Here is a 19,494-nt window from a genome sequence, read left to right as displayed (position 1 = left end):
ATACTGTAATTATTTTAGCAAGTTTTTTTTTTCATGTAAACTGTTTTTTCTCAGTTATTTTCGTTTTTCGGCCGAGTGTGTCCTGAATTTCAGTTTCAGTGTCAGCCAAGTATTCTCATTTGAGTGCATCACTAACATTTACCATTCACTTTAACAGAAACTCCTGCTTTTACTCACTTGCCACATTAAGAGCTCCATTTACCTTATAGGTCTAACAGATACACAGTTACAGACTGTAGCTTCTGTCATGCTCAATTTGTCAGCCACTCTCTACCCCATTCATCATTGTTCAGTTTCTGAGCACAGAACCACTGCTTGACCAGATATTATTTGGGTTGTTGTCTGTTCCCAGACAACAAACTGTGCATCGACAGACTCTAACTGTACTTCAGCAAGGTGAAGCTGTAAGGTAAGTGTTTCAAATAAAGTAGCCATGAGTTTAAGCATCATATATTGAGGAACTCCTTTGGCTTTTAGATCAAGAGCATTGTTTACTGTTTATCCCCGCACTGCAAGTATTAGCATTTTCCCTCCTCTAATGTACCTATTTTAAACTCATGAAGGGCTTGTTAACTAGCTGATGATTCGAGTCAAGTGTTTTGGCAGCAGGGACATCACTATCACACGCAGGTGTTCTCCAGAGCCAGGATTAATATGTGTTGATGTAGGGTAATTCTGTAGTACTAGAGCACTCAGGCTTTGTTGTAAAACAGTGATTCTGTAAAAAAAAAACAAATTTTCTGCTTAACCCAGAGGCAGTCAGTCAGCCAATGTGGTGTCCACTTTTCACTTCTTTAGCTTAGTGCCGGAGCCAGATCTTTTCCATAAATACATCCCCAAGACTTTTCTCAACCCATTCAACCATGTCTTCATTAAGATGCAGACTTATCGGTTGGGTTTAGGATAACGTGTGACTTACTGTGAACATGAACATAATATATATATATATATATATATATATATATATATGTTTTTTTCAGTGGTCAGGACCCCATGGACCCTCACAGAGCAGGTACTATTTGGGTGGTGGATCATTCTCAGCACTGCAGTAATACTGACGTGTGTGTTGTACTGGTCTGAGTGGATCAAACACAGCAGTGCTGCTGGAGTTTTTTGAACACCTCAGTGTCACTGCTGGACTGAGAATAGTCCACCAACCAAAAATATCCAGCCAACAGCGTCCTGTGGGCAGCGTCCTGTGACCACTGATGAAGGACTAGAGTATGAGCTATCATCTCTGACTTTGCATCTACAAGGTGGACTGACAAGGTAGGAGTGTCTAATAAGAGTGGACAGTGAGTGGACACAGTGTTTAAAAACTCCAGCGGCACTGCTGTGTCTGATCCACTCGTACCAGCACAACACACACTAACACACTACCACCACATCAGTGTTACTGCAGTGCTGAGAATGGTCCACCACCCAAATAGTACCTGCTCTGTGAGGGTCCATGGGGGTCCTGACCACTGAAGAACAGGGTAAAAGGGGCTAACAAAATATGCAGAGAAACAGATGGACTACAGTCTGTAATTGTAGAACCATAAAGTGTACCTGTATAGTAAGTGGAGCTGATAAAATGGATAATGAGCCAAAGAGGTGGTCATAATGTTATGCCTGATCAGTGTATATACATACAATATAAAAATTAACAAAACTTCACTGTCACTGAACGCTGCAGGCACTTTAGACAACAGGTGTTGCACCAAAATGCAATTGGCTGTCACAGTCATGGATGCTACAGATTATGTTCCTGGTTTCTGTTGTTTCTTTTCCTGAATAACTGTTAGTCTTGAATTTTCTAACTGAAGATAAAAGTTTAAATATAGAAGCAAAAAAAATTATAAAGCTAATTTAGCACCATATCCATATGTGTACAGGAAGGGGAGCCAGCTTTTTCAGGAGATACTGAATTTAGCATGACATTGTTGGTTTGAGTGGGTTGAGAGAAGTTTTGAGGATGCATTGTCAAAAAATAATTGTCTGACTACAGGCTTCTAGTGTTCGTTAGCGATGTTAACCTCATAGCTCCAGTGCTAAAGATGCAAAATGTAGACTCCAGGCATGTCTTGGCTGACTGATTACATCTGGGTTAAGTGAAAAATTATGTAATTTAGATTTTTTGCGAAACCATTCCTTTAATTCTAATTCATAGGTCTATTACCAAAACAGACCTTGTGGACAAAGTGGCATGAAAAAGGCACTAGAGAACTCTTCATGGCCGATGGTGTTCTTAGCAGGCAAGTCAGGTCTACCAGCACACAGCTAAATGGAAGCTACTGACATTGGCCTTGCATTCACCTTCAAATTGATTTGTAAATTTGTCAGTGAAGGCAAGAAAGAGATAAAAAAAAAAAAATTACAGTATTTGAGGAGTTATTAATTCCACCTCTGACATCTTTCAGCTGGTGCTGTAGGTAGGAAAAGTGCTAGAGGTGCTGGCAACAAACTGCGATTCCAAAACTGAGAGTGTGCTGTGAAAAGTGCACTTGTTTTCAAAGTGTTGAGAATGAAGAAATGCTCTTGGTCTCAGTGCATTTCTGGCAGTATGGATGTCTGAGGGCTTGAGGATAGCAGGTTGATAACTCAGCATGCGCCGGTAGCGTAATGTGCAGAGCCTCTGGCCTGCTCTGCAAGCTGAACCTGGTTTGCTCCTCTAACTCAGGAACTATATGTTCTCATAATGGGCCTTCTCAACGAAAGAAATATATCCTTGTCTAAAGTAAGAAATATGGACAGAGCCAGGTCATAAATACACAAACAAAACAAACACACACCAAACTGCCAGACTCTTAATGTGAAAGTTTCTGAAGACAATTGCCAGACCTCAGTTTCTATTAAAGTTGTGCCGTGGATAGATCCAAATCATTCAGAGAGGGTTTTTGTTTTGTTTTCAAGCCGACTTCATCTATAGTCACCCCCCTTTAGTTTCTCTTGCCTTTCATTTGGTTTGTCAAAGTGTGTCCAGTGACAAATCTTTCTAATCACTTACGTGTTTACAACACATGTATACAATACTAACTTATATGATATAGAAAACTAGACAGACGTTTTGTTCAAGTATTTTGGGAACAAGTAGTTATTAAATGAAAAATAATGTACTGTATTGATCAATTTATAATATTTTTTGTCAGCTTCTCTGCTTTGGGATTTGATTGCTAATTTTGAAATACCAGCATGCTGGATATTAAGTCATTCTTGATATTGTACAACACTTATTTACATTTATAGCTCTGTTCATCATTCTGGACACATCTAATATTTTTTTAGTTATTTACAGCTTGGTTTTACAGTACTGTGCACAAGTCAGAGACCAAAGTCTACACAATGACCATTAAGTATAAGTTATTAATATTTCAGCATCAGAAAAAATATTATTATTATTATTATTATAGATATATATTACCGCTTCCATTCTTTTCTGGAGACTTTGTTTTTTAAAGAAATTTGCAGGGATATTTTTGCACATGTCCAAAGTGCAGTCTTAGAATTTGCTTGTATTTTTGGTATTGCATGGCTTCTTGACAGCTACACATCTTTTCAGACCCATAATGTTGAGTCTTCTCACAGTGGAATGACAGCAGAAACACCTGTGAAATTTAAGTCTATCTGATGGGGACAGTTTTGGTGGTCTACCAGGTCTTGTACAACTGTTAGGTCCCATTTTCTCGCCATCTTTCAATCATTTTTTGACCTGTGTTTTCCTGTAACTTTCCCCTTTCTAAAATCGAGTAAGCCTTAATACGAATGAAATTTACCTCACAGGAACATTATCCATATCTGGGTCCTTGGCAGTGACGATGCCCACAAGGGCTCCTTGCTTGGCGTCCTCTTGTACTTCCATAATAGCGCCTGTGGGTGGGAAGAAAATTGGGGGCTCGTCTGTGTCCGAAACGCTGACCCTTACAATGGTCTGGTCCCGGAACGAGCCCAGGTCCACGAAACGGGGGTCCACATGCTTGTTGACGGCCTCCACCACCACATTATGGGTCCGCTTCTTCTCAAAGTCGAGAGGCTGCAGAGCAAATTGGAAAAGGGAGAAAAAATAACAAATGCTGTTTTGAAGCATTATAGTTTCAGGGTCAGCAGAAGAGGTTGAGCATTCTGCCATATCTCGGAGGTTAGAGGTATACACAGAGAGACAAAATTTCTATGTCTATTTCGTGGAAGGTACATCTTGTTCGTCTTTCACACACAGCCTGAGTTATCTGAGGGTACTCAGATGAGCATAATGCATGAGTCAGCGAACAAAGTGAGCTGGCACGTCCTTCATAACAGGAAGTGACACGTTGGTATGGTCTTAAGTCTACCTTTTTGATAGTGATGACGGCCTCTTGGGTGTCTCCATCGGTGGAGACTCTGAACAGCTCTCCTCCTTCCTCGTCTTTGATCAGGTAGCTCATGTCTGTGTTCTCGCCCATGTCCGCGTCCGTGGCAATCACCCGGCCCACAGATGTGCCCACGGCCGTTCCTTCCGAAACGGTAAACTGATACATCTCTGAGAGAATATATGAAGAGAGAGGAGGGAGAAAGAAAGGTAGATAAATAGATCAAGTAAGTCTCATATTCCCTCCACTGTGTGGTAAATACACATCTAGCAGCACTAAGCTATGCATGTGCTCTTGGCACAACACTGGTCAATTTATGAATGTAATGCTTCGGGGACATTATGATTCAGGATGCGGAACTCACAGCCTGTACACAGCCGTTTCTAATCCCACAGCACACCGCAGTAGCCAGGAGTCATTACTGGGATTTAGTTCGAAATGCAGCCCTTTTTGGCTTGGCTTGAAGCAAGGCATTATGTAATTATGCCATTATGGGAACATTACGTGGGAACACAAACACATTGACCAAAACTAGAAAGGAACGAAGGATTCTTGCACGGTTGGTGATTTGTATGTTAAATTCAAATGCAGTGAGCATTAAAGAAGTACTGATTTGCAGAAAGAGATTAGATTATTTTCCATGACACTACAGCAGTTTTTAAGGATGCATCAAAATTTCAGCCACCGAAACATTTAAAAGGCAATTTTTGTTTTCAGTGTAAAGGAAAAAAAAAGAGCAAACATTTTGGCCCTACAAGTGCAAAATCAAAGACAAACAAATTATTTTAATGCTGATTAAAAATGAGAAACTGTGATTAACAGCTTTGTTTTTTTTTCTTTGTTTTCCTGTACTGGTCAGCGCAGACATGTTTAAATAGTTTGAGCTGTAGCAGATCAGTTGTCTCTATGAGGGACATTAGATATGCAATTTATAATCTCTGGAGGAGGTATAACGCCCAAGAATGTCTACCGAAAGGAAAGTTCCTGCTAAGTCAACAACACCATCTGAAGCCCCAGTTTTTTGAAATGACAAAAAAAAACTAGAGTCAATGTGGCAAAATCTGAAATTTATTGGACAACGGACTATTCTTTGTTGTCGAAGAAACTGGATTTCATAGGCACATACTGTAGCTTATATACTGTAATAATTTCAGTGAGTTTATTTTATGTACTGTTTACTGCTTTTGTACTGTTTACTGTTCTTATTTTTGTTAGATTGTTCAATTAAAATCAGATCAATAGAACAATAAAACATCAGTAATAAAATGTATTTTCTTTATTGGCCAGGTGTATCATGAATTTCGGTTTCGGTTTGGGCCATGAATTTTCATTTTGGTGCATCACTAAGGCTGGCTTTACGTGGTGAAACTTTCTTTTAACACATGAGTTGCCTGCAGCATAATTTCCATGCAACTTCAAAGTCACACAAAGCAATTCAAAAACAAAGTTGCTGCAACACATTTCAGTTACTCTACTAATTAGCCAAATCAGCAGCATGTATTTTTAATACACTCGCTATGAAGTCATCTGCAGGTGTAATTTACATATTTGCAGCATTTTTATCATCTTTTTTCATCTATCATTGCTGTTCTTTTTTCTATATTTATTTTATACACCGATCAGGCATAACATTACGACCACCTCCTTGTTTCTATGCTCACTGTCCATTTTATCAGCTCCACTTACTAAATAGGTGCACTTTGTAGTTCTACAATTACAGACTGTAGTCCATCTGTTTCTCTGCATACTTTGTTAGGGCCCCCTTTTACCCTGTTCTTCAGTGGTCAGGACCCCCATGGACCCTCACAGAGCAGGTACTATTTGGGTGGTGGATCGTTCTCAGCACTGCAGTAACACTGATGTGGTGGTAGTGTGTTAGTGTGTGTTGTGCTGGTCTAAGTGGATCAGACACAGCAGTGCTGCTGGAGTTTTTAAACACCTCAGTGTCTCTGCTGGACTAAGAATAGTCCACCAACCAAAAATATCCAGCCAACAGTGTCCTGTGACCACTGATGAAGGACTAGAGGATGACCAACACAAACTGTGCAGCAGCAGATGAGCTATCGTCTCTGACTTGTCAGTCCACCTTGTGGATGTAAAGTTATGAGTGTCTAATAGAGTGGACAGTGAGTGGACACAGTGTTTAAAAACTCCAGCAACACTGCTCTATTGTTCTGTTTCATTTCACCATGTAAAGCCAGCCTAACAGTCTTCAGTGCTCCATTGGTAAATAGGCAAGGCAAAAATAGCACTTCCCTGTGGCCCTACTTTCTTAAATGGTACCGTTGTCATTCATTACGGTAGCCACAGAAATACAAAATAGCTTTAGTCCATTGTACCTGCATTTATGTCAGAACTACAAGGGTGTTGCATTCGTCCGCTATCAAAAAATATGACGTGCAATATCACTCTGACCCACAGCACAGCAAAAAGAGCTCACTGAATTAGATGGTAGGGAGAGACTGGACTAAATGTGGACTTGTGTGGTTAAGAGGAAAAGGGAGGAAACAGGAGGGCCATTGAGATGAAGAAGAAAAGAGGCACTGGGGAGTGCAAGCCTGACTCACACACTCTCCTCACTGTAATAAATCTAATGTCGTAATGCCTCACGGAGGAAAGAAAAGAGCCAAAGAAACAACATAGGAAATGGGTAGAAAAAAAAATACCCACATGTCCCTCAAATTTAATATGTCTGTGCGTGCTCCTTTCTTCTCTTCTCTTTTTATTTCGTTCTTTCTGTGGGGAGCTGCCAGACGTGCGCACACATACACACAGAGAGCCATACATACCCCTAGTGTTCCCCTGACATAAGCTATATTAAAAGCTTCACCCATCGGGTCCTCACTGATATGTAAGCAACCAGACAAAGTGCTTTTCATTTGTCTGCAGCCATGCCGTCCGCGTTCTCTCTGAATCCCTGCTATGTGGAGCCCATGCGCACCAGCGTCTGCTGCAGGAGTGCTTTGTAGGCCAGGCACACGGGTGTGTTTGTGATGGCTGTATACACAAGACTGATGGGCTCCAGCAAAAGACCTTAGGAACTGACGATGAGGCCCGAGCTTCACTTACTCAATCAGCCACTCTAAATGGATCAAGCTGCTCGATACATAGCAAACAGCATAAGACACTCTTTCACACTGTAGGAGCTTTTCACTTGGCAGTGTGCAGCAGTTAGAACCTGCCTGTGCTGCTAGCCGAGCTCTTTCTTTGCTGCTTCCAGGCATTATGAGAGTAAACATAAGGCGTTCTGGATAATAAAGGGGAATTTCACAGACTTTTCAAAACTTCTGCATGATTAAAGTATTAAGATGTAAACAGCCATTCAGAGAGTTTTGATGTGAAATGCGAAACTTGTTGAGTTAGAATTGTACAGAGTGGTGGTGATGGAAACCAGACATTTGGAGAGTTTAATAAGACTAAAAACTCCATCACAAAGTTATTATATGAAATGGTTATGAATAACATGAATAACATACATCAGAGCTGTGCTCTCTAGTTCTGACTGAACTTTATGCAAATGAGCTGAGCGGCAGCCAGTCAGATTCTTGATATGTGGCGTGGTAGCAGATTGTGTCATGTCCTGAGATTGAACACTGAAACGCACACAGAGCGGGAGATATAACGGTTAATAAAAGCGTCATTATTAAGTTAGATGACTTTTTAACGTTAAACAATATTAGGCTGCCTTTAGGGGTTCAGAACTGGCCTATATCTCTGTACAGACTTTCTCTCTTTGAAGCTGCATATATTTGAGTGACGCTCTCCCAAAGTAGCCAGCTGTTTTCAGCTCACTGTAATGAAAATACAGCTTTCACTTAACACTTCACGACTGCTGCCCATTTTTAACATATAAAAACTTGGCTCTAAAACAAGCAAACATGACTCGATACCACACTAAAATTATCATAAAGGTCAGAACGTTTTATTAATATTATTTTTAACAGTTGCTATCCTGAAATCAGGGTGTGCTGCAGCCCCCTCAGCGCACATACTTTTCACATCCCTAGATATATTTGTGTTGTAGACATTGTAACCCCTGGTTCCTATCAGCACCGCTGTATAGAAATCAGAGCTGGTAAGTTTCTCTACAATGAACCATTTCACACCAAACCACTCTGAGTTACTTACTTTACTCAACAAGTGAACTATGCAGAAATTTTGAAAAAGTGGTGGAATTATCCTTTATTAGTTTGATAACGTCTTTCCAGATGCTATACAACCATCTCAGCTATTTCAAAATAATCTAGGCTGTTTAACAGCTTCTTAGCTTCCCACTAATGATTCGAAGCTTGTAAAGCCATCGTCAGCACATTAGAATCATTTTATACATTTTCTGCAATATTACTGAAAGCACTGATTCCAAACTTGTGAACAGTGCTGTACACCTGAAACACTTTAAATAAACCTGCATAGGCTGCTAGCTGAGTGCTTTCTCTGCTAATTTCCTTAGCGGCCTGCTCTGTGCAATCTTTCCGCTGCTGTCTGTTCTTGAGGACAACATATACTATTTATATTCTACAGGACGTCTGTGTGAAATGTACTGTGCTCTTGGACAGCAATAACCTCGTACATAATGGAGCTATCTCTTTCCACCAGTACAGCACAAAACCCAGATAATCAATTAGATGCAGGCTGTAAAGAAAGGCTGCACAATATAGTGTTTGTTGACTGATAATGCAATATTGTCCTTTGCAGTACTGGTAGTTCAGAGGGCTGCAATATGCAAATGAGCCCTCTGTCCAGTCACAGCCAACAGTTACAGAAAAATGAGACGACTTCTCCTCAGCATATAACATTGCTCCGAAAAGCTATGGTGTTAGCTTTAACTATCTTAAAGGGGGGGGGTCGCTTTCTTAGCTATAAACCTCTTCTTTTTAGACATGGTAAAAATGGTTTCTGGAACTTTTTAAAATTAAAATTAGCCTACACTGTATCAGTTCTCAAACATGTATGTCTCCAGTGAACACCCTGGTGAGCCAGTTCATTTTTGAATAATAAAATGTTTTTAGTAGTTTTCTTTTGAGCTACTGGACCTTACAGTCTATTAGCACAAGTGCTATGGATACCACTAAGTAGCCTGAAATGAAAGTCTGATGGACGTAGCAACAGTAGCTGAAGAAGGCTGGACTTTGCAGAATTTTGCAAAACAAAAAATATGTTTACAGTACTTGTACTTTGTACATAATGTGCAGTACAGCATCACTTTCATTTCTCTGATCCTTTCATCAGTTAGGACTAGAAGTACAAACAGCTCGATGCTAATAGAAATGTAAGTAATACACAAACTGTTGAAACTGCTCTTCAGTTATTTGAGGGTGATACTCTGTTTGAAACATTTATCATTCATAGCCTTAAGGATGATTTTTTGGCACTATCTCTGCATTTGTTGCACAGGCCTACTGCTGAGTCAGAGCCACATTTGTAGTAAAATGTCTTACTGATGTCATATTATGTGGAAGAATAGTATATGAGGGACATGACTTTCTGTCTCCTTGGTGATAAACACTGTTACGTTTCACTGGCAGACATTAACACCATATGACAGCTGTGTCACTATCATATTGTATGCACAGAGGACTAAGACTGAGGCTGTCAATATCGATTATAATAGTAATTGATAGGAATGCACAATCGAAATCGTCCATGATTGGAACTGGACATTTTTTGCTCCAAACTTGATTGGCAATCAGCAAGGTATTTTTATTTTGCAGGTAAGTGTACTCGTGCTGTATTTAAACACTGATGCTGCAGCTACACCAAAAAGCTGTAGCTTAATTATAGTCTATAAAGTCTTAATTAAGTCTATAAATATTTGGACGTTGACAAAGTTACTGTCATTTTAGCTCTTTACTTCAGCATATCGTTGCAGCTGGAGTTGAAATTAAATGAATATGAGCTCAAAGTGCAAACTTTCATTAATTTGAGGGTATTTACATCAGAATCAGGTGAATAGTATAGGAATCACCACTATTTTCATACATAACCCCCCCTCACAATGGGCTCAAAAGTAATTGGACAATTGGATGATAAGCTGTTCTATGGCCAGATGCGTTATTTCATCATTGTTTCACTTATAAGTAATCAGATAAAAGGTCTAGATCTGATTTCAAGTGTGGCATTTGCATTTGGAATTTGTTGCTGTTAACTCTCAATTAGAAGTCTGCATGACTCATTGTGCTAAACAGCCAGCCGCCTCTTACTTCTGATATAGCTCTTTATTTGATTTATGCTATTTAAACGGGCAACTCATTTTTCATTTAAAGATTTAAGATGCCAATTAGGCTCATTAGAGAACAAATTATGTTAATTATATTAAGACTTTGGCTAACAGAATGTACTGCAAATGTGGTTGTGTTTCATGTGTTAAAAAACCTTTTTTATGTTTAAAAAAAAAGGTTAATAAAAATTAAGCAAAAATAAATAAATGAATACATTTTAGAACTCATTTATTGACCAATGTTGCTGTAAGAAAAGTGTGATTAATCAAATAGATTTTTTAAAGCTTTAAAAAATTCCAGTGGTCTTAACTGAATAATGACGAACCACACAGTACCTTTCATAGATCCTAAAATACTTAATTAGAAAAAAGAAACTGTTCTTTAAAAATTATATAGAACCACTACATGACATAAAAATGTGTATAAATGGGCGTGTCCATCAGACTTAATTAGGAGAGACCAGTGAGAGAATTTTTAAAGTATCATTTTAATCAATGATCATTATGAATCGAGTAATCTGATCTGATGATCATCATAGCCCTGATTATAATATTTTTGGCTGTGATGATGTTACGTATTTCTGACAGGACAGGAACAGGAAGCTGTATGTCCAGACCCACAGGAGACAGAGTCACAGAAAGGGCATTCCTAATGGCATGTGTCTGTTTTAAGGCACTCTTAATGCCCACTCACTCTGAGGGAAGCGTGGAGGGTTGTCATTAACGTCCGTGATCACTATGGTCACCGTGGTGGAGCCAGAGAGACCGCCCATTTGGCCTGCCATGTCTGTTGCCTTGACAACCAGCTCGTAACGGTCCTGCGTCTCCCGATCGAGATCAGCCACCGCTGTTCGAATCACTCCTGGAGGGAGCAGAGGAGAGTGAAAGCAGAGAGAGAGAGAGCGATGAAGAGAAGGTAGCATGGAAAGGTCACATTAGCCACTTGTAGACAGAGTGATGCTGGGCATATTCAGCATCAAAGAGAGGACTATCAGCTCCAATTAAGACAGCAATTAGACACAAGTGCAGCTGTGTTCAGTTCAAACTCTCAGCCAAATCATTATGAAAATGATCTTGTCTTGTTTAAACTGTATAAAGACTTACAGTGTAACAGACACAATTGTGGAAGGAGACAATAATTGAAAAAATAAAACATGACAGTAAATATGGTAAATTCAGTAAATAAACAGTAATTGTGAAATAAATCGTGTAGAGGTGCGTTCTCTGTAGAGGATGCATTAACTTTCACTTAGAAAATCAACAAAACGTCTTTTGACAAAGGGGTTCCCAAACTTTTGCGTCCAACCGTACATCCAAAAATCAAGAACTACAGTGCGGCAGAATCATATACCCAAGTAAAGGTGTTTAGCTTCTTAGGGCAATCGTGACTGAACTACTGGCTTAAAATCCTTAAAAGGTTTATTATATCCTAAAGACTATTACTGTTTAATAACTACATGAATTACAATGCAAACTGCCTAAGCTATGCTTAACTGATAGAAGTGTAAATGTTTGCACACACCAGCAAGTCCTGGTCATTTAAAGGGTTAATTTGTGTATCATCTTGCGTTCTTTCATAAGCAAGTTCTGGCTCATCTTTCCTGAAGACAAGCTGACAATCTGCATTAATTACACATTACAGTGGCATTAATATTGTGTTAATATTTGCATGTCATTAAATACAGGCCTAACGAAAGAGAAGTGTATTAAAACAAACAATATGAGGAATCAGTACATGCAAATAATATTAGATCATGTTTTTTTTTCTTCCTGTGACAGTGACGTATAATGACTTCAGATTTCTGAATTCACTGTAGTTAACAAATATAAAGTGTTTAAAAATGACTTAAGATATAAATGACATCCTTCACTGGCACAGCTGCATTTATTTGTCATCATAAGCATTTTGTGGTTATGATGATGTTATTGAGAATAATGACAGGGTTCATATATTCTAACTAATAAAATCTGAAAGTTGAAAAATGTTTTAAGTACATTTTAATAGTATTATAATTAATATATTTGTTTTGATTATGCTAATAAAAACACCCAGGTGGAATGGCCACAAGGAGGGAATTACAATGCTAAATTAATTTCCATAGTATACATTCCATCTTTTTACACAGTAGCCATAAAAAGCAATTTCGGACTGGTTTTGAGGTCCCTCGGTTTTGGCACTATATATTTTGTTCTTCAGTACCATTGATGCAATACATTTAGATATGAATGTAAATGTACAAAAACAGTTCATAGAGCAAGGAAGTCGATATTTGTAAGAGTTTTTCATTGTGTTTAAAATGCTATTTTTATTGTGGCAATTGCACATGCTTGTTTGAGATGAAGAGTCTGCAGTTGTGCTGTCTGTGTTGTCTTGGCACAGCCATCTTTGTGGAGAGGTGGGAATTGTTTTTACAACATCAACCCCCCCTCCACCTCCCCATTGCTCACTAGCAGCTCAACAGTGTCACAGGATTTCACACATGGACAACCAAGAGAATTTTGTCTTTTTGGACTAATTAAACACATCCAAGTCGATTACCATACATCCAGTGGAATGTCCACTAGGAAGCCTGCAAAAAGGGGTTAAGCAAATATGGCTGACATCACATCATATTATACATACAGTAACCTTTGCCTAATGCTTTCAGATTGTGTCTTAGTTAATTACCACTTTATTCTTAATTTGTAATATGATGTATTATGATTTATTATTGTTTTCAGCTAGCAGCATTAAGTCATTGTTGTGTCAGTGTTCAGCACTACATATTTTAATGTTGTAATGATGTAATGTAAATGAACTTAAATAATTACTCATAATAACCTTGATTTTAATCCAGTACAAATCTACACTATTCATAGTTCTGGCAGTAATGAGGGAATTACCTAATGTAACTGAAGTTAGCACTCCCACAGTAATAGCAGTACTGTTTGAATGGACCTTACAGTAACAAAAACTAGTTATATAATGGACATGGTGCTCCCTGCACCGTGTTTGTTATTGTTATTGAGCATCACACCTGTTGTGTAACACGGACATGTACCTCCAGAGTATGACGTCTCAATCTAGCCTTCCTGGGTAATTTGGGGGAAAAAATGGGGAGGATTTTTTACCATACCATATTTTTTACCATACCATTTTTTTACCATGGACAGTCAAATCCTTTACAAATTACAGCCTCCCTGGTAAAACTAGCCAAGCTCAAGTAATGCTTCAGTGGATGAAGGAAGTTTCAGGTGAAGCTTAATTAGTTATTAATTAAACAGGAAGTAAGAGTAGTCACTAGAATTACTAGAATCAGGTGAGTGCCGGCCAGTGCTGGAATAACCTGTGATCAGAATACAGATCAGTCTGAATCTGTCCCTGCATAATCACACCTGAATTAGGTGTATGAGGAACAGAAGAGTAGATCTGGGCTTGCTCTTAATGGCTTCTGAAGTCCCTCTCACCCTGTCAGTTCAGTGATATTCGCCAATCATGGACCTCTTTAGGTCACATATAGAGAACTGAACAGGTATCAGTCCCTTCTAAGTGCATTCAACCATCCTACAATGCTGCGTTAGCAGGAATTTGAGAAGAAGGTGCAGTGATTGGCTACACCTGTCACTGAGGAAACAGGTATTACCCCTCACCTGCCCAGGTATGGCCATGATGGTAGCAACAGAGGAGATTTAGCAAATGATTAACACTAACTAATTAACAATTAACACTAGAGTTAAACGTTTTAAAGAATACGTTACTTTTTTTTTTTTACTTATTTTTGAAAGACTGACTATAAAACAAGTCTGAATTCAGTTTTTGTATGCAGTGCTCTACCCTGTCATTTATTCCTCAGTAAAGAAAATGGCATTATCTGGGTGTTTATTTTGTATGGGGGCTGAGGGGGTGGGGTAAGGGGGTGTGGTCTTTGTGCTGTGGTGAGGGGCTCAACAATGGCACCAGTAGAGAACAACATAGACAGACTGGCTAAGAGCCAGATACAAGATACAGTCAGTAAATCATGAGCATGATCCAGCCAAACACTACACAGAAATGTTTAATGCAGAAATCTGCTTGGTAAGTAACTTTGTTTGAAACATTTGCCACCACTAGCTAATGGGGCTTAATGTGAGCATCAAGCTAACGGGGGGAATATTTGCATTTCAAACAGCTCTGTAGATTAAATGCATACATTTGAAGCTCGTAATGGACTTTAAACATGGAAAAACAAGGACTGTGTTTCAGAAAATATTGGAGATCAAACATTTCAGATTCTAAGGGATGTCAATGGACAAATGATAGCAGATGAAACAAAAATAAAAAAAAATGGAAGGAATACACAGAAGACCTCTACAGGTCAGATTTCAGCTGTCTTTAGCTGTGTCTCTGCTACACAAAAAAACCTTTAGTGCTAGAAGGTGAGGTCAGTTTATATCCCAAGACAGAAACCAAGGGACAAGACTGTGCCAACAATCACACACTTTCCCTCATATTACACACCTGTAAAATGATGCTTAAGATCATTCAGTGCAGACTAGAGCATTACATCCAAAGACGAGCTGCCAGACGTGCAAGCAGGATTCAGGAAAGGCAGAGGAATGAGATATTATTGCTGATGTTTCCTGGATCATTGAAAAAGCCAAGAACTTCAAGACATGTTTCATTGACTACAGAAGAGCATTCGACAGAGTTGACCATGTTAAATTATGAAACGTGTGAATAAAATGTGAATACCAGAGCATCTCTTTGTTCTAATGAGATCTTTACACTGACCGAATCATGTTTGTGGTCAGGATAGAAAATGGACGAACAGAATGGTTCCACATTGGCAAAGGAGTTAGACAAGGCTGCATTTTTCACCGCACTGTACCTCTTTAACCTCTATGCAGAACATATAATGAGAGATGAAGAACTGGAGGAAGATGATCGAGAATTCAGGATTGGTGGAAGAAACATAAGTAACCTTCGATATGTGGATGATAGAACACTCATAGCAGAAAATCTGCAAGAACTGAAGGCCCTTAAAAGAAAGCTCAAAGAACAGAGTGAAAAGATGAGACTTCAGCTCAATATGAAGAAGATTTATGACAACAGAAAAGACTGCTAACTTTGCCATTAATGGAGATGATGTGGAAATGGTGGACAACTTTTGCCTACTTGGATCAATTATTAATAATAGAGGATCCAGCACTCAAGAAATATGACACAGATTGGCATTCAGGAGAACAAGGATGAAAGAGCTTGAAAAGATCTTCAAATGCAATGATTTGTCTCTACAAACAAAGATGAGAACTTTCTAGGCAGTGGTCTTCCCTGTGGTTCTGTACAGATGTGAAAGCTGGACATTAAACAAGTGAGAGAGAAAAGATATAGATGCCTTTGAACTTTAGTGTCGGCAGAGACTTTTGAGAGTATCTCAAAGCAAGATAGCAAAGAAAACATATAAATCCTTGCTCAAGTCAAGTTTCATCTCACTTGAAGCCCAGATAACCAAACAGAAGCTCTTATTTTGTATATTGTTATATTTCTAAGAATAACCAATTAATTGGAAAAGATCATTATGCTTGGAAGTGTTGAAGGTAAAAGAGGAAGAGGATGACCATCAACACATCAACAACATGGAGGGATACAGAGGAATCATAAACCAGCCATCCAGAAGCCAGAAGACTCGAACAGAAGGTAGGATATTCTGGAGAAACACCATCCATACTGTCGGCAGACGTTGGAAACGACTTGATGGCACAAATAAGCAGACATTGAAGTAACATCTTTAGACGTTGCAGATTTGAAGTTGGCTCATTTGATACAGACTGAACTCAAAGCCTGTCTCTGAATATTACTAGAGCTTGTTAGGTTAGCCATATGCCCATCTAACTCTAGAGAGGACAGAATATGGTCTGGTTCTCCCACAGAAAGCCTTTTAACATCACTAATTAAAAAAGGCTGCTTTGTCAGTCACTTACACAGAAATGTGATGTTTGTAATATGTGACAATACATCAGTTTTATACTCTCCTGTTCATCAGAGACACCTGTAAGAGAAACAGCAGCTGTGAAAGTATGAAGGCTGGGTTAGTGGGTTTGGTTATTAGAATGGGGCAGAATGTTTGCTCAATGTAAAGCAATCCTAACAGCTTGTAGAATCACAGGCTTTCTGTAAAAGAGGAATGTGCCAAAATGGTAGAGACTTAGACGGATGATACAGTGACAAGTAATGTATATGTGACCTGGCAAGAAAATGCAGTTTTGTCTCCTTTAATAAAAAAGAAACAAATATATTTTTAAATTGATCAAACCTCTGAGAGTAGACCCGCTGACTCGCGATCATTTTATGCCTTCAGCATTTTAATGTGGAATAGTTTTACATGGATGGAGAGGATCAGTTTTTTTCCCTCTGAGCTGCTAAATAAATATGGGCCAACAAGAGCAAAAAATAGTAGGCAGTGTTGTTGCCTTGGGTACATATTGTGCTTTTCTTTCAGAACCCTAGAGAAGCTGAAAAAAACTATTAAATATTCAAAAATATAAGCAAATAGACAAATCACAAATTATCCATCTGTTCAATGTATATTTTATAATGTAAAATATCTTCTGTGTAGTGAGCTGTATGCCCAAACAGCTTTCGCTAACAGTCCTGTATAACAGAGTCTCTCTGTATCTGTTTTTTTGTCTGTCTGTCTTTGTCTCCCCATTTGTCTGTCTGTCTCTTTCTCTCTCTGTTTCTACACACAACTCTGTGACTGCCTGCAAAGAACTGATAGCCACAGGCAACGTCTGTGTGGCACAACACATCTCCGCCTGTAGTTCAGTGGTGGGACACGACGATTGCTGCTGTCAGGCAGTAAACACATAGAAAAAGGCAGAATTCACTTGCCCTCCACAACATAAGAGCGGGTGAAGTGAGGACTGATCACTTGCAAATGCGGCATTTAGTTATTCAGATAGTAAATGTTCCATCTGGAAGGCATTTGAAGATACTGTAACGGTCTTTGGGGAGAGGCACAGTAGTGCTACATATTAAATTGGAAGTTTTACACTTGGATTTGATTCTTTCACATATTTTGACCAAGTTTGAAGGAGAACTGAGAGCTCCAAAACATTCCTGATTAGAGATATTCAAGCAAAGTAATGAGATAAATTCATCAAAAGGTTGAAAACATGAAAGAAGAAACACTACTGCTTTCCAATGTTCAAACACCACCAACTATCCCTGGACACAGCCTACTTATCCAGCCTGAACCTTCTAATGAATGACATAGATCAATAACTATGGACAGAGTTTAATGATTTTTAATGACTTGGGGACGTTAATGGGGTCGCTGGTTGAACACGCAGCCCGCTGAGGTCTGTGACCCATGACCTGCACTGTGCTAAGTCCTGTCGACCTCTAGCCCCTTTAACTGATCTCAGATCAGTCAGAAGGTATTTCTAAGAGTTTTAAGTCTGCAGGCTAAAAATCCTTTGCTCTGGCCATTCATCACTCCTGGCACTCGGGCTGACCAAATCAAGGCCCACAGCCCCTGTAGCAGAAATCATTAAAAGTTTAGCACTATTCTTCTGGGGAATATTTGGAGGCAACATAAGCTGAGATATGTGCGAAAGATTAGAGGGAAGACAGAACTGGTGAAAGAGGAGTCGTGTTTCGGCTTTGGCTGGCTTTGGATCACAGTCAGAAAAGAAAAAAAGATGGCAGAACGTCTCTGAAAGTGACACAGCACATTATAGACTTTGATTTTGTCTGATTTTGATTTTTTATTTATTTTTTCCCTTGCAAGGATAATGCGTCTGTTTCCAAAGCCACTGAAAATAAGTTTATGTAGTGTGCACATGCAGTATAGGCACTTCAAGGAGAATTCAACATTTTTTTCAAATTTTCTGCATAATTAAATCATTGAGATGTAAACAGTGTCATTGAGTGATTTGATGTGAAATGATAGGAAGCAGGGGTTGCAATGTCTGTCTTTTATTTACATTTTATTTATGATATTAATAATGGTAAAATAGTGTAAATCTGGAAAAAATCTTTTTTGCCTCTTAACACCCTGCATGTACTTTTCTTCCATGAATGGAGTTCAAAAAATACAAGTTAGGCCAAAGCCTCCTCAAAATGACCATAATACAATGTCTTAGACATCAGGCAGTGTACTGAATTTCATTAATGATATAAATTACAGTAATAACTTTTTTCAGATCGGTTTTAGAGCATTTGATATGTTTCACATTAAATCACTCTAAAAGACTTTGTTGACACATTAACAAATTAATTATGCAGAAAAATTAAAAAATCAGTAGAAGTCCCTCTGAAAGGTAATCTTTAAGCTATCTGGGATTTACACAAAAACACAACAAGGATGAATGACTAGAACCAACATATTTACATCCACCTATTCAGCCTGCAGCGGTTCAGCCCCACTTGTTCATGCTAAAGTTATAAAGATTGTTTCAGCTCAAGCTGCTCTTTGAATGAGACACAATACAGGGTCGCCAATCAGACAAGAGGTCATATGCCTTAAAGGCACATTAACCAAAACAGCCTGTTTACTCATATGGAAAGATTGGAAAATTGTCATGTAAAACTGAATTATGACTGGTTTTAGTACATAAAACAACCCAAATGTCAAAAGTGGACAAAAAGTGTAGGATACAGGATGTAAGATAAAGGCCCATGGAATCAGAATAAAATGGTACAGCAATATACTCAGAGTTAACTGGCCATAACATTTTACCTCTTCCTTTTCTTCACCTCTCAGACCCACTTAACCTGCTTTTAATCATCTTTAATGAACACTCTGAATGATGAAGTTTGTCTAAGTTTCAGAGACAAATGGAAGTTGAAGACTTCAACATTTAAGTGATTTCAACAAGGCATTCAGCCCACTCAGTATGACACAAGGCTCAGAATGGTAGACTGAAGCATGATGCCTAGTTTAGAGCTACAGTGTGTCCTCTGCAGAATTTCCACTGAATGTGTAATTT

The 19,494-nt window shown here is 38.8% G+C and overlaps 1 protein-coding gene across 1 annotated transcript in view; it reads right to left on the bottom strand.

The window, feature by feature from the left end:
* The window catches only part of LOC118808498 (cadherin-22-like), a 116,675-nt gene that overhangs the window by 56,145 nt on the left and 41,036 nt on the right, over positions 1-19,494 (bottom strand). Inside the window, exons 4-6 of the mRNA XM_036571222.1 lie at positions 11,237-11,404; positions 4,308-4,495; positions 3,756-4,012 (exon numbers count right to left, since the gene is read on the bottom strand). Of these exons, the coding sequence (XP_036427115.1) occupies positions 3,756-4,012; positions 4,308-4,495; positions 11,237-11,404 (613 nt within the window). The remainder of the gene's footprint in view (positions 1-3,755; positions 4,013-4,307; positions 4,496-11,236; positions 11,405-19,494) is intronic.

The sequence above is a fragment of the Colossoma macropomum genome, unplaced genomic scaffold (assembly GCF_904425465.1).
Source record: "Colossoma macropomum unplaced genomic scaffold, Colossoma_macropomum, whole genome shotgun sequence".
Classification (NCBI taxonomy): Eukaryota; Metazoa; Chordata; class Actinopteri; order Characiformes; family Serrasalmidae; genus Colossoma; species Colossoma macropomum.
The sequence above is the reverse complement of the archived record's forward strand: the minus strand, read 5'-3'. Positions and strand labels throughout refer to the sequence as shown.